Below are 12,421 nucleotides of genomic sequence, written 5' to 3'. Positions count from 1 at the left end.
AACAGGAAAACATCTTCCTCCGGGAAGTTACATAGCTCTGGAGGTTTTGCATCATAATATGTAAATGAATGTGTTTGGATAGGAGATTATTTGGAATTATTATTATATGGCAGTACTTTTCAAAATATGACGTATATAAAATGAAAATGTGATTAAAAAGATTAAAAGATAATTAAAAATTATATTTGTGGTGTAAGTAATAAAATATTATGTGGAATTATTTTTGCTTGATTGCTCCCATTTTTGCTAGTAGAGCAGCTCCTCTACTTCGCATGTTATATGCCATTTTAACCTTTTTTTCCCCCAAATTTTAAATATGTGCCATTTGGACATTGCCCTTTTCATATTTCATTTGTTTCAATCAATGTTTTATTTATTTATTTATTTTTTGGGTTCGTCCCAATCCCAAACTTGCTTTTCTTCCAATCAGCTCTGTGTTCTCAATTTTTTCTAGTTTCATCTTGCAAGAAAGGAAAATGGAGTGCAATATTGACAACTCTATAAACTCTGAGAAAAAGTGATCAAGCTTTTAAAAGAGAACAAAAAAAAAAGGATGAGTTTACATAATTTTTTTTTGGAAATTTTAATTTTTTGAAGAAATAAATATGTGCTGCTGGCATTCAATCCTGAAGCCTAATAAAAGTAAAACACGTTACACGAAAGCGACAACGTTGGATCATTAGTCACTTTGCCTTGCAAAACGAAGCGCAGAAAACACCAAGGTTAGGAAAGGCCATTGGTCAATAGCCAGAAATTTCCACCTCTTCTGAAAAGAGCCTTCTAGGTGATTCAAATGAAGAAGTTTTGAGAGCCATTCATGAAATTTGTGGCCCCCATATAATTCTCCTTGAGATTCTACCTTAGATATTTCTTCAACTTCCATGCAGCATCTTTCCTTGCATCTATATATATTTTGCTCGTTTAAATCTTGATTTTCTGATCGCTATTAACCTCATTTTTTATTTGGATTCAGCTGTCTTGGTACTAAGCTTTACTTTGGAAAATCTATTTCTGTATTTGGCAGATGAGATCATCTAAAACCTGATAAAGCCTAAAGGTATGTGTTTCTCAAAAAAAGTGCTTTTTTTTTATTCTGTAACTATGAATTAAAGCCAAGAAACATGTGTGATCATTGTTTTACTACTGATGATTGTACTCAGTAGGCCATACTTATATCTTGTCAAGCTTTATTAAAAGGTGAGCTCGAAAAAGAAGCTCGAATCAGCATAACATTTTTTATCCTGTGTCTGAAAAATGATGAATTTCCTTGTTTTAATCACCATGCTCTTCGAATTCTTTCTGGGGTGCTGTCCAACTAACAGAGAAATGGTTTCTCTCTCTTTCCCCCAAAGTTCTTTTGTTACGTTTAGTTTTTCTAAATTTTAAAGGATGACTTTACCGATAATTTTAAAGTTACATTTGCTGCAGCAAATTGCAATGGTTTTCTGGTTTTGGTCTATATGAATATAGGTGCCATCTTGACTTGCATTTGTGTGACTAGTTGCAGGGTTTATGTATTCATTCACTTCATTGTTGCTGTTTCCAAAGTTCAATGTTTATGAAAATTATGAAACTTAGATAATTGAAATCTCTTATTTGCAGAATGTTAAGCATAATGAAGCTTCAGTTATGTAAAGCTTGTAACTTTTTCCCTAATACTGCAGGGGTATCTGATATGATGATAGGGTCTTTCGGTCAACTGGAACTGATTAAAGTTTCACAACATATTATATGAGCAAGGCTAATGTTTTATCCATCTCTAAGATGGATGTAGTTTTTTATCGAAGTGTATAGTACCATAGATTTAGTAAAAGTTGGAAGCAAATATATTAACAGGTGTAGCTCACATAAGCAGAAACCTGGGAACCTGCTATAATGAAACGTCTAGTCTCTTTTTTGTTTGCTTAAAAGTGTTTGCACTTGTTCAGTCAGATCTTTGTGACTAGTTTTGAGTATGCTTGAATGCTAAAAGCATAAAGAACTTGTTTTGGAATTTGGTTATTGTACTGTTCTCTTATTCTTAATTTAGCATATAACTTATGATTGAGTGTTTGGAACTGATTGAAGATAAACTGTCATGGTTCAACCATGTTGACGGTTCACAATCTGGGAATGTATAACAACTGCCACGCTTATTTGGACTCAAATTTACTGAATGAAACCGCATCTGGAAAGCTTAGGCTTCTAAATCCCTTGAGCAGTAGTGTCAGCTCTGCTAACTCTCCAAGGGACCCTTTTACTAAAAGAATACAAAATTGCTCCTTTTCTCGGGATTTCTTTACTCATGTTAAAGTCCATCACCTCTCATACCAGAATCCTTCAAAGATATGGCTGGTAAGCATTAAGTTGTGCATTCTTTCCCTTAATAAGGGGAACACACAAACTTTTTCAACTAATTGTCCTTTCTGACTATGTTGGTTCGTTCATGTGATTGCTTATGTAATCATTTCAGTGCCATTTACAAGACTCTGTTTCACCTGACGATGAATACCGTTCATCACGTAATATAGCAATCAGCTTGTTCAGGCGTTACCGGAGTTTTGTGGAGCGCGGAGGAGGTGACAACTTAAAAGTATATTTATTTCTTTGTTGCTTTTTCTCCCACGAGATGAAGTTATTTGCTTCCTGTAATAAGATGTTAGAATGGTAATTGTAGGAGTTCATTGGTGCTGGTGTAAATGCCTATGCATTGGGATGTACTGACGAAGGATTAAGGAAAGAACTAATTCAATTGAAAGAATCTGGTGCCGAAATTGAAGCTTTACAAACATATGGTGGAACCACCAGTCTAAAGTACAAGATATTCAGTGAGGAGGTAACAGACAGTGCAATAGTGTTGTTGATTTGCTTTTTGGCACATTGCCAACAATGGTAATGGCAGCAAGTTCTTTAACCATGTTATAGTCCATGTGAATCCAGATGTTGTAGCGAGTGATTAAATCCAGGAAAGTCTTAATTTGAGAAGTCAGGTAGAAAAGCATTTAAAATATGAGGCTCAAACTTCAATATTGCGGGAAGGTCATGTATGGATAATAGAACGTGCATGATCAATTATTGGGCCAAGTTGAAAAGTGCATTTTGATTTTTTTGACAATAATCTCAAATTAAAAGAAAATTTCTACTTTACGGCAATAAGAAGCTGAGTAGTAAGGGACCAGATATAGGGCAGCCAAGACATAACATGCCAATGAAGCAAGTGTAGTTTTTCAAAATAGTAAGCTGGTGCACCTGTTTGAACAGGTCAATGATATATTTCAAAGAAAGAAGTAGAGAAAAAAAGAAGACAATGTATAACATATTAAAATTGAAAGGTATGAGATCATATTGCTCGGGCAAAGTGTAACTGGAGTATGTATGCTGACAGTAGGTACTCTGAGGCCTTCATTGGGACAGTTAGCAGCACTTCCTGGTGTTTTGTGTGAGTTAAAAGTTTTCCTATATGAACAAAGCACTTCTACATAAAGAAGTTCTCAAATTTAATCAGGTCAGTAGACAATATAGGTTCCTTTTCTGACATTGTGTTTTCAACCAGGATAGCATTACCTCCAAATCAAGACAAATGATTCAGATTTCCTACCTCTCTTATTCATTGTTCTCGTTGAAGCTTTGGTTTCAATGCGACTTTTTCTTGTGGGTATAATTTTGGGAGCCATCCGAGTGAACATCTTTGATGCTTGCAATTTTTTGAATACCTAAACTCATCATTTTCTTTTTAAGATCTCTTTTGGGCTGTATGAGTAAGAACTCATATCAATCCACTTAATCGTTTCTTATTGTTCAAAGTTGCTTTCTCATATTTTCATCCCCTTCAGATGTTCATAATTCAGGAAATCCACAGACTATGATATGTGCTATTGCACGTCGTAAAGCAAGGTTACATTGTCTAACATAAATCCTCTGTTTTGTTAGTGACAGCATCTATTTTTTTGGAACACTTATTTAGGAGGCTTAAGTTGTATAGCTGTTTTTATATTGCTTAATGAGGTGAATTGTTGCTTGTGTCAATAAATGGGGAGTCCTACTTTCTCACAAGACAATGGTCTCATTCCTCAATCACTGATGTATAATTTAACTAAAAGGTGCTATGGGTAATATCTTCGCTATCTAGTAGACTGGTGGTGTATGTGATGGCCAGTGATCTCAAAATCAATGAGTTTAATGACTAGATGACTGAACTTCGTCTTCTCCAACAATTGACTGCTTTGTTATCTGCTGGCAACTTGAAGTGATAGCATGAGTCCAAAGTCGTGCTACCCTTTTATGAAGTTTGATGCGATATTTTGGGGCTGGAAGTTAATGCATAGAGTATCTAAGCAGTGTTTTACGTCACCTGTTATTTTATGCCTTATAATTGATTGTTGGTTGATGACCATGTGGAAGATTTGGCTCTGATTAAGATGATTTTAAACTTCTAAGGACCATCTTGAGACAAATTGCTGTGCTCTTGTTGTCTTACCAATGCTTTTCTTTGTCTTACAAATGATAGCTAACTGGTCACCAACAACATCTGCTTAAACTGAAGATACAGCACATAATTTGTTTGTGCAGCTTGATGAATGCATTCTGTGGTTGAGCATTATATTCATCACCATCCTGTGTACACCACAACCAACAATAGTTAGATGGTCATCCACACCTCCAGTTTCTGAAGATATGATGCTGCACTGGAAAGGCTTTTGTGCAATCATAGCAAATGCGTACTTTGTGAGGGGAATGGCATGGTCTGATGTTTGATTTCCATTCCTCTCTCTTCCATAATTTTGTTTTAGTTTTTGAAGTAAATCTCTGTATACTCATTAATATAATGTGTTCCTGAAAGTAAAGGCATCATGATTTTGTTTTCCTATTGTGGATTATCATTTCAGACTTACCCCTATTGAGAAGCTTTATGTTAGATCTTTGTTTTCTGCTTGCTTTAGATTATTTAATCTGTTTTACTGTTCTGTTTTATGGTTTGTTGAAGAAGGGAAAAAAGATGGTTCATCCATTTGAAATGATTATATTCAATGTGCATTTGTCTTGCCGGCGTAATTCTTCTTTTTTACAAAATTTGTCCCTTCTGGTATATCTATGAACATATCCTTCTTACCATATTGCTCTGGTGTAACTTTTTCTCTAAGAGACAGGCCTTAATGTGTCTACTGAATAAAGTCAACTCCTTGTGTATGTCTTCATCTTAATGTAGTATGACTGCCTTTCCCCATGGCTATGAAGTGTTGATATTTTCTTGAAGCTAGAAGCATTTACATCATAACCTTTTTGTCTGCATTAGGCTTCCTGTGAAGACTCTTCAGCTAGAGCAGATGGCAGTAGTGGGCTATGCAGAAGAGCCATCAGTTGTTGCCAGCAGAATGAGATTAGTATTTAGCACACTCGAGGTCAGTTATACATTTTCATTCCAAGCTTCTCCTGATGTTTGACAAACAAACACTCTGAAGAGGAAGTACTGAAACATGTTCAGATAATTTCGTCATATAAATAGATTACGCATTGAACATTGCTGTTCCAAGTTGGGATCTTCTCATTTTCCAGACAATTCATGCAGGTTGTGAGTCCACAATGGCCAAGAGGGTAATCCAATTGGAGCACATCCACGTTTTGCTGGAATCCCCAAATATAATAGTTGTCAGCTGTAAATAGGAGGCTCTGGCAGAGCATTATGTACTACTTTCTTGGACAAGTAGCTGTTGTAAAAAGTAGTATTTACTAATCTAAGCATCTTACATCTTAATATATGACCTGCATTATTTGTTGAGATCAATACAACTCTTTCAGAGGGCAACACTTTGTGTTCCTTTGAAAATTATGTCTAAATGTCTTTTTCTTTTACTTCTGAGTGCAATCCCTTTTGTTGATTTAGAATCCTAGAGGGAGAATGGTGAAATTGAACGGTTAACTTTTAGCAGCTCCAGGAGCCTTCATTGGTATACCATGATTGTTAAAGATTCTTTTCATAGAAGGGGAAGAAACAGAAAAACCGAATAGCTATGCAACTGACTAAAAAGGAGGCAGCAGCAAAAGCGTTTCTAGATGATACCAGTTTCTTTCCCAAAAGAGTAATTGGGCGTTTGGTAAGAGGGTATCGGATTCGGGAAATGGAATGAACCCCATAAATGGTGTTTGGTTTACTGGAATGGGAATTGAAATCTTGGAATGATTTCTAAAAATTTGGTGTTTCTCTATTCCCAAGTATTTTGGTGGGTTTTGTCCGATTCCCAAGTTTGATTCCAAGAAACAAATCCAATTACATATTATAATTATACAATGATATAATTAATATTTATATATATTATATATATTATATATTATACTATATACATATATATAATATATTATAATTATAATACTAGTACATTATATAAATATATATTATAATTATTTAGTTAAATATAATTATATTCATATAATATATATTATAAATTTATTAATATTATATAATAATATATTTATAATATATATGTATATTTATAAATGCATATTATATGTGCATATGATTATAATATACACATGTATATAATATTAATAAATTATATAATTATATTTATATTTATATTTATTATTTTAAATACAATAATATATAATAATTACTATATCTAATATTAATATGCATTATACTTATATAAAATATGAGTACAATTAATATTTATATAATATATAATTATAATTATGTATTTATTTTATAGCGTTTGTATAATTATAATTAATTATATATATAATATTTAATTTAATTAGTTACAAACTTATAATAATGATGTTATTGTATTATATAATTATATATTATAATTATTTAGTTAAATATAATTATACTTATATAATATATATTATAAATTTATTAATATTATATAATATTATATTTATAATATATATGTATATTTATAAATGTATATTATATGTGCATATAATTATAATATATACATGTATATAATATTAATAAGTTATATAATTATAATAATTATTATTTTAAATATAATAATATATAATAATAACTATATTTAATATGTAATATATTATATTTATATAAAATATTATTATAATTAATATTTGTATATATTATATAATTATATAATTATATATTTATATTTAATTATATATATAATATTTAATTTAATTCGTTACAAACTTATAATAATATTATTATTATTTATATGTATTATATAATATATATTAATTTATGTAATATAATTAATATTATCCATTATACTAATAATTATACATGTTTACTAATAGAAATTATTAATTAGTTAGACTAAATTTACTAATACATTTATACTAATATATTTAATTAGTGAAGATTTCTTATATCCCATTTACAAAGAGCCAATAACTATCATTTACGATGGGGTTTATAATATATTTATTATATTCCATTCCGAAAGAGTCGACGAACCAAACATCAACTATAGTAATGATACACATTCCAGGTACTTGAACCAAACAACTGTATTGGAATGAATGACCTCATTCCAAACCCAAGATATCCGATTCTGAATCCGAATCCAATACCGATGTGCGAACCAAACACCACCTAAAGCTTAAATTTCATGTTTAACAGCATTTCCCTGATTACAGCAATAAAAAAAAAAGGATAAGAGAGAGTCAAAATTTAATAGGCTTGGCCACTTATATACATTTGTCACAAATTTGTCGTAGCTAGTTTAACATTATATTTAAGTGCCTTTCGCGCACGCCAATGAAGAGCTGCAGCTTTGTCCGGTGTTCCAATCTGAAAATCAGCCAGGAAAAATAAGATCAATAACAAGATGATACACCTTTTGAACACTGTCCACCCTTTTCTCCGCTTTCTTTGAGGCAGCTACAAAATTGACTCACTAACTTTGTACAGCGACATAACCAACAATCTTGAAAAACACATTAATGGGACGGAAATGGAATAGGGGATCAAGTGTACAAGTTTACCTTAACCTCCATCGTGTAATAGTCCCTCCACAAACTTGGTTCTTGGCTATAAGTTGTGAGGGCAGATTCAAACAATTTTCGAGCATTTACAAGACAATCGCTGTTTCCCACAGAAGCAAGGTTCATTTCCAATTCAATGCAGTTCTGGAATAGAATTAGCCCTGGACGAGGCAACGCAAGCAATCTGCAAGTATAACAGTTTTAAATGTTGGCTCTTCCACGGGGATAATTTTCACCCTATGATAGTCACTACGTCATGCATACATATTAAGTACACAATTATACTCAGAGAAATCAGCAATACCGTTTATAAATCTCTCTTGCTCTCTGAACCCCATCCCTTTGAAGGACATGATTTACAACAGTGGAACCGAGAGAAAAGCCATTATCACTTCCGCCGAACTTGGTCAGTGCAACTACTGAAGTCTCTACTAGCTTGTCAAAATAGTGTTGATGATGTGCGAAATATTTGAAAGCCTGAATAACATGCAAAATAAATGGATTAGAAGTTAGAACTTAAGGCCATCTATGCAATTCAGTCGTCCATGCATAAATGAACATGTACAACTGCGTGAGAAAATTAATGCAGTCCCAAACTAATGAGGTAAGTACAACTGCTATTCTTAACAACCAAAGCCCATACACATATGATAACATGAACATGAATTAGTAGATCCATAATTCTAAAAGATAGGGTACCAAAAATTGTTTCAGCATACCATTCGCCACAGCTTTTCTGCTTCTGAAATGGCAACATGAGTTAGAAAATTTATGAGGATATCGAAGATGGATGATAAATTAGCTTTGGTAGGAGAATTGGATCGATCTTGAACACATCTCATGTCTATTGAAATTTGCAAAGCCCATAGTTTCACAGAATTTGAGAATTTTCCTGCACAAAGCTTTTCCACAAGCTTTCTAGCTTCATGTAGTTTCCCCAGTTGCAATAGAAATGACACATGCTCACAAGCAAGATCCTCAGAAATGAACCCCGAGTTTTGTGCTTCTTCATAAACCATCAATAAATGAGAAATAGGATCCACCCCTTGCCCAGATTTGCTGGAATCCTCAGGTTGGTTGTCCCCAATTATGCAACTAATAGCATCCATTAAGAACTTTACATAAAACTCAAACATTGTAGCTGAAGGCACAGCTTTCAATCCCTCCTCGTAAACCTATAGGTTTCAGAACAAGAAAGATGATGCATCAAGATGTAGTCTGTAAGAAGATATCATCTTCCTCTGATGTTTGACATAAAAGCACAGAAGTAAAATAATTAAAATATTTTATTTACAGTGATTTAGGGTGGTAAACTAGAGTGTAGCTGAAACACACTTGATAGCTAAAGTCAGTAGACAAAGAAAAAAAAAACTGACCAAAAAAGAAAATAGACTCATAAGGCTCCAGCATCATTTTGCTATAAATACTAGCTTCCTACTTTCCTTGCACAAAATCTGGCTTTGAAAAATTAGGAATTTCCCTTAGGACATACCAACATTCACATGGTGCAGTACAGAACTAAAGAAGTTGCACAGCCCCCTCTAAGAGGGGTAAAAGGAGGATGAAAAACTGATATTATCATAATTGAGTGCAGGAAGGAGGACATAAATGTAACTGCTTGGTCATGATTATGCAACCTTAGATGATGAATGGTAGCCCAAAATACCTGATACAGATGAACTACTCATGTGATATCATTATAGGCAAGGCAAGCCAATGGATCAATATACTATTTGTCCAATAAGCGTAAGTACCACCCTTAGAATTGGATGACCATAGAGTAACACCATAAATCAAAGCACTATATGATGCATAATTTCTAATTTGGCCACACACCTGGATCGTTTTTCTAAATTGTTCAGGGAAAATTTCTTCATTCTTCTTTTGCCCACTTCTTCTTTCATAAGTTTGCTGTCTGGCAAGCCAATCCCAAAATTCTGGTTCTTTTGAAAAATCCCTTCGTAAGTCGGCAAGTATCTCATCTCGCATATCATCTGAATGAGTCAAGTCTGTTGCTTCCAGTATCTCAAAAAATCTAGTTCGTAGGCTGAAACTAGAAGGAAGGGCTTCAATTGCTCCACTGTAAACAGTTCGAAGGATGCTTAAACCTTTCACTCGAAATAGATCTGGTTTCTCCTCTGATGCAGCATTGGCATTAGATTCTAAAGCATCCTCCTTTTCCTCATCAAGTGCCATAAACAGTTCGCTGTTCTCGGCTCTCCATTGCTTCTCAGCAGCTTCACGGGGATCACGAGTTAATGTTCCGTCATCCTCTCCTAGAGCAACCCTTCGAGCTTTCAACTTGTTAAGATATGTGAGTTCCATGCGGAGATACTCTACCCACAGATCCTCTGAAGTTGGGCATGCTCTCAAACCATTCTGCATGAGAGCACGAGCAGCAGCAGTATTCAAGTTCTGGTCAAACTCCCAAGCAGCAGCATAAATCCAGACCCCAGGTACTTTAGGATGAAAACGGATCAACTGTGCTAGTGCCTAGAATAGAATAAGAAGAAACAAGAATGTTAAAATGTGTGAATCAAAATTAGCATCCCGCATGACTACATAATCATGTTAGTAAACAAATAGCTATGCATGCGTAAGCGAGCTGTGTGTGATATTTACACACTCGACTTAAGGAAATGATTCTCAGTCTCAATTCTGAATTCCTAGTTCTTTGAAAACCACAAACAACTTAGGTTTGAATATCCCCTAATCCCCAAATTTTAGAACTTGTGCCATATGAAAGCAAATTTGGCTTCTTAACCAGAGATTGGAGAGCACATGATTAGTCTTCCACTAATTTTTCATCAGAACCAAATAGTATAAAAGAAACCCAGTTTCCTCTAAAAAGATTAAAACTTGATTCCTAAAGAACAATACATTGTCTCAGGCGCTCAACTAGACATGACTATACATCAATTTAGATACTCATATATAGATGTCTAGGATGCATATCCCTGTTCATTCATCCATTCCTTTCACATCAAAGAGTTACAAGAGTCCGTCTTCTATTTGAAGCCAATCCACCACCAACAATGAATTTTCTAAATTGAATTAGCCAGCCCAAAAAGAAAAAACAGAGCCAAACAAAACATATCTAAAATACCTTTTTCATTCTGCCATTTCTTCGTTGCCTACAGAACTCCAAATACTGAAACCAAAGCTGAATATCTCCCTTAAACCTATTAGTAGCCAGCCGATATATCTCCACGATTCTGGAGACACCGGCGTAATCCGCCACTGATTTCTTCCATTTCTTATCCTTCCCCGTCTGATGCTTCAACAGAGCTTTCTTCCTAAGCAGCCGCAGCTCGTCCAGCTTCTTCTCGTATTCGATATATGCCAAAAAGTCTTCCTTCAATGGGCTCGGCCTCTTTAGCCGGTACTCGAACTTCCGCCGCTGTTTCACTATCTCGGCTATCTCCCGCCGGCTGAACAAGCCGCGCCGCTCTAGATCCTCCAGCTCATTCAGCATCCTCTCCAGCTTGAACTGTACCACGTCCGCCATATTTCTTTTCTCTTTCTTTCTTTCTTTCTTTTTTTTTTGGTTCTCTGTTTCGTGGGGTTTTGGGAGGGGAAGGTTTTAGCGGTTAGGGGTTTATTTGATTCTGATTTCCAAGGAGGAAGATGACGGAGGTGGTATTGGGCCTAGAAATTGGGCTGTCCCCTTACTAAAAGATTTGAGGGGGTTAAGGCTTGATCTCTTTCCCTTATAACTGGGCTGAGTTGGGCCTACTTCCCTATTTAGTTGTTAGGACCCATTTCTTCAGTTCCCTCTCTTTTTCTTATTTCTTCCCCTCCCTTTTTAAGTTGAAAATATGTGAAAAGTTATTCTTAAGAATTAATCTTCTATACAGTGACAGTATACACCGTCATTATTAGAGGGATACACTATCACTATTAAATGCATGAAACTCATCTAAATTTAAATTTAAAATCCAAATTTTGTTCATGCATCATACATCCGACTATGATAATATATACACTGTCAATGTATATAAAATAAACTCTATTATTAAAGTTCAACATTTTGGTCAAGAAGAAATGTTCAATTTCAATTCTAGTTACTAGAAGTCTTTTGTTAGTACTTGGTAGGTAATAACATAAACTAAAAAAAAAAACACACACACACACACACAGAGAAAAAGAATCTACTAATATCTATCAAATTCTTAACTTACAATTGGTCAATTTTCCATTGTAATTATGGAAATCTAGTATAAGTGGAATTCACTCGTTTTGGGGAAGCAATAACTTGTTCTGAATGGGATATGAGATGGAAGCTAGATTCACAAATAATAAATGTATTAAAAAGGGCAATGGGAAGCGTGGCAGTATCATCATCATAGCAGCGCATTGTCAAGGTTGAGTCCACGCTCTTGATACATTTGCTGAAGGCGTTAACGGGGAAAGTGTAAGACCCACGCCTTCTTGCTTCTTTAGCTGGAGGATGCACTTTTGAATTGCATGAAACCAAACAAATTTCTGACGTGAATGTATCATG

General features: G+C 34.3%; 2 protein-coding genes across 4 annotated transcripts; one reads left to right on the top strand and one right to left on the bottom strand.

Annotated features, from left to right (window-relative positions):
• The first annotated feature begins 629 nt into the window (after nucleotides 1–629).
• On the top strand, nucleotides 630–5,814 carry LOC113710232 (uncharacterized). Of its 3 annotated transcripts, none has more exons than XM_027233126.2 (8): nucleotides 630–784; nucleotides 974–1,057; nucleotides 2,068–2,334; nucleotides 2,453–2,572; nucleotides 2,657–2,815; nucleotides 4,549–4,721; nucleotides 5,273–5,378; nucleotides 5,546–5,814. In XM_027233126.2, the coding sequence occupies exons 3-8, from the start codon at nucleotides 2,089–2,091 to the stop codon at nucleotides 5,573–5,575; spliced, it is 834 nt and encodes a 277-aa protein (XP_027088927.1). In that variant the 5' UTR covers nucleotides 630–784; nucleotides 974–1,057; nucleotides 2,068–2,088; the 3' UTR covers nucleotides 5,576–5,814. The 3 variants fall into 3 exon arrangements, with proteins under 3 accessions (XP_027088927.1, XP_027088926.1, XP_071921537.1); XM_027233125.2 differs by having other exon boundaries at nucleotides 631–784; nucleotides 1,665–2,334; XM_072065436.1 differs by having other exon boundaries at nucleotides 649–1,057.
• Nucleotides 5,815–7,508: 1,694 nt separating this feature from the next.
• On the bottom strand, nucleotides 7,509–11,537 carry LOC113709460 (uncharacterized). The gene is made up of 6 exons (XM_027232231.2): nucleotides 11,024–11,537; nucleotides 9,754–10,410; nucleotides 8,637–9,092; nucleotides 8,222–8,394; nucleotides 7,918–8,101; nucleotides 7,509–7,723 (listed from the first exon to the last, which is right to left on the bottom strand). Exons 1-6 carry the CDS (start codon nucleotides 11,423–11,425, stop codon nucleotides 7,634–7,636), a joined length of 1,962 nt encoding a protein of 653 aa, XP_027088032.1. The 5' UTR covers nucleotides 11,426–11,537; the 3' UTR covers nucleotides 7,509–7,633.
• Nucleotides 11,538–12,421: the final 884 nt, after the last annotated feature.

This window comes from Coffea arabica, chromosome 9e (assembly GCF_036785885.1).
Source record: "Coffea arabica cultivar ET-39 chromosome 9e, Coffea Arabica ET-39 HiFi, whole genome shotgun sequence".
Lineage (NCBI taxonomy): Eukaryota > Viridiplantae > Streptophyta > Magnoliopsida > Gentianales > Rubiaceae > Coffea > Coffea arabica.
This window is presented reverse-complemented; position numbering and strand designations above follow the sequence as displayed.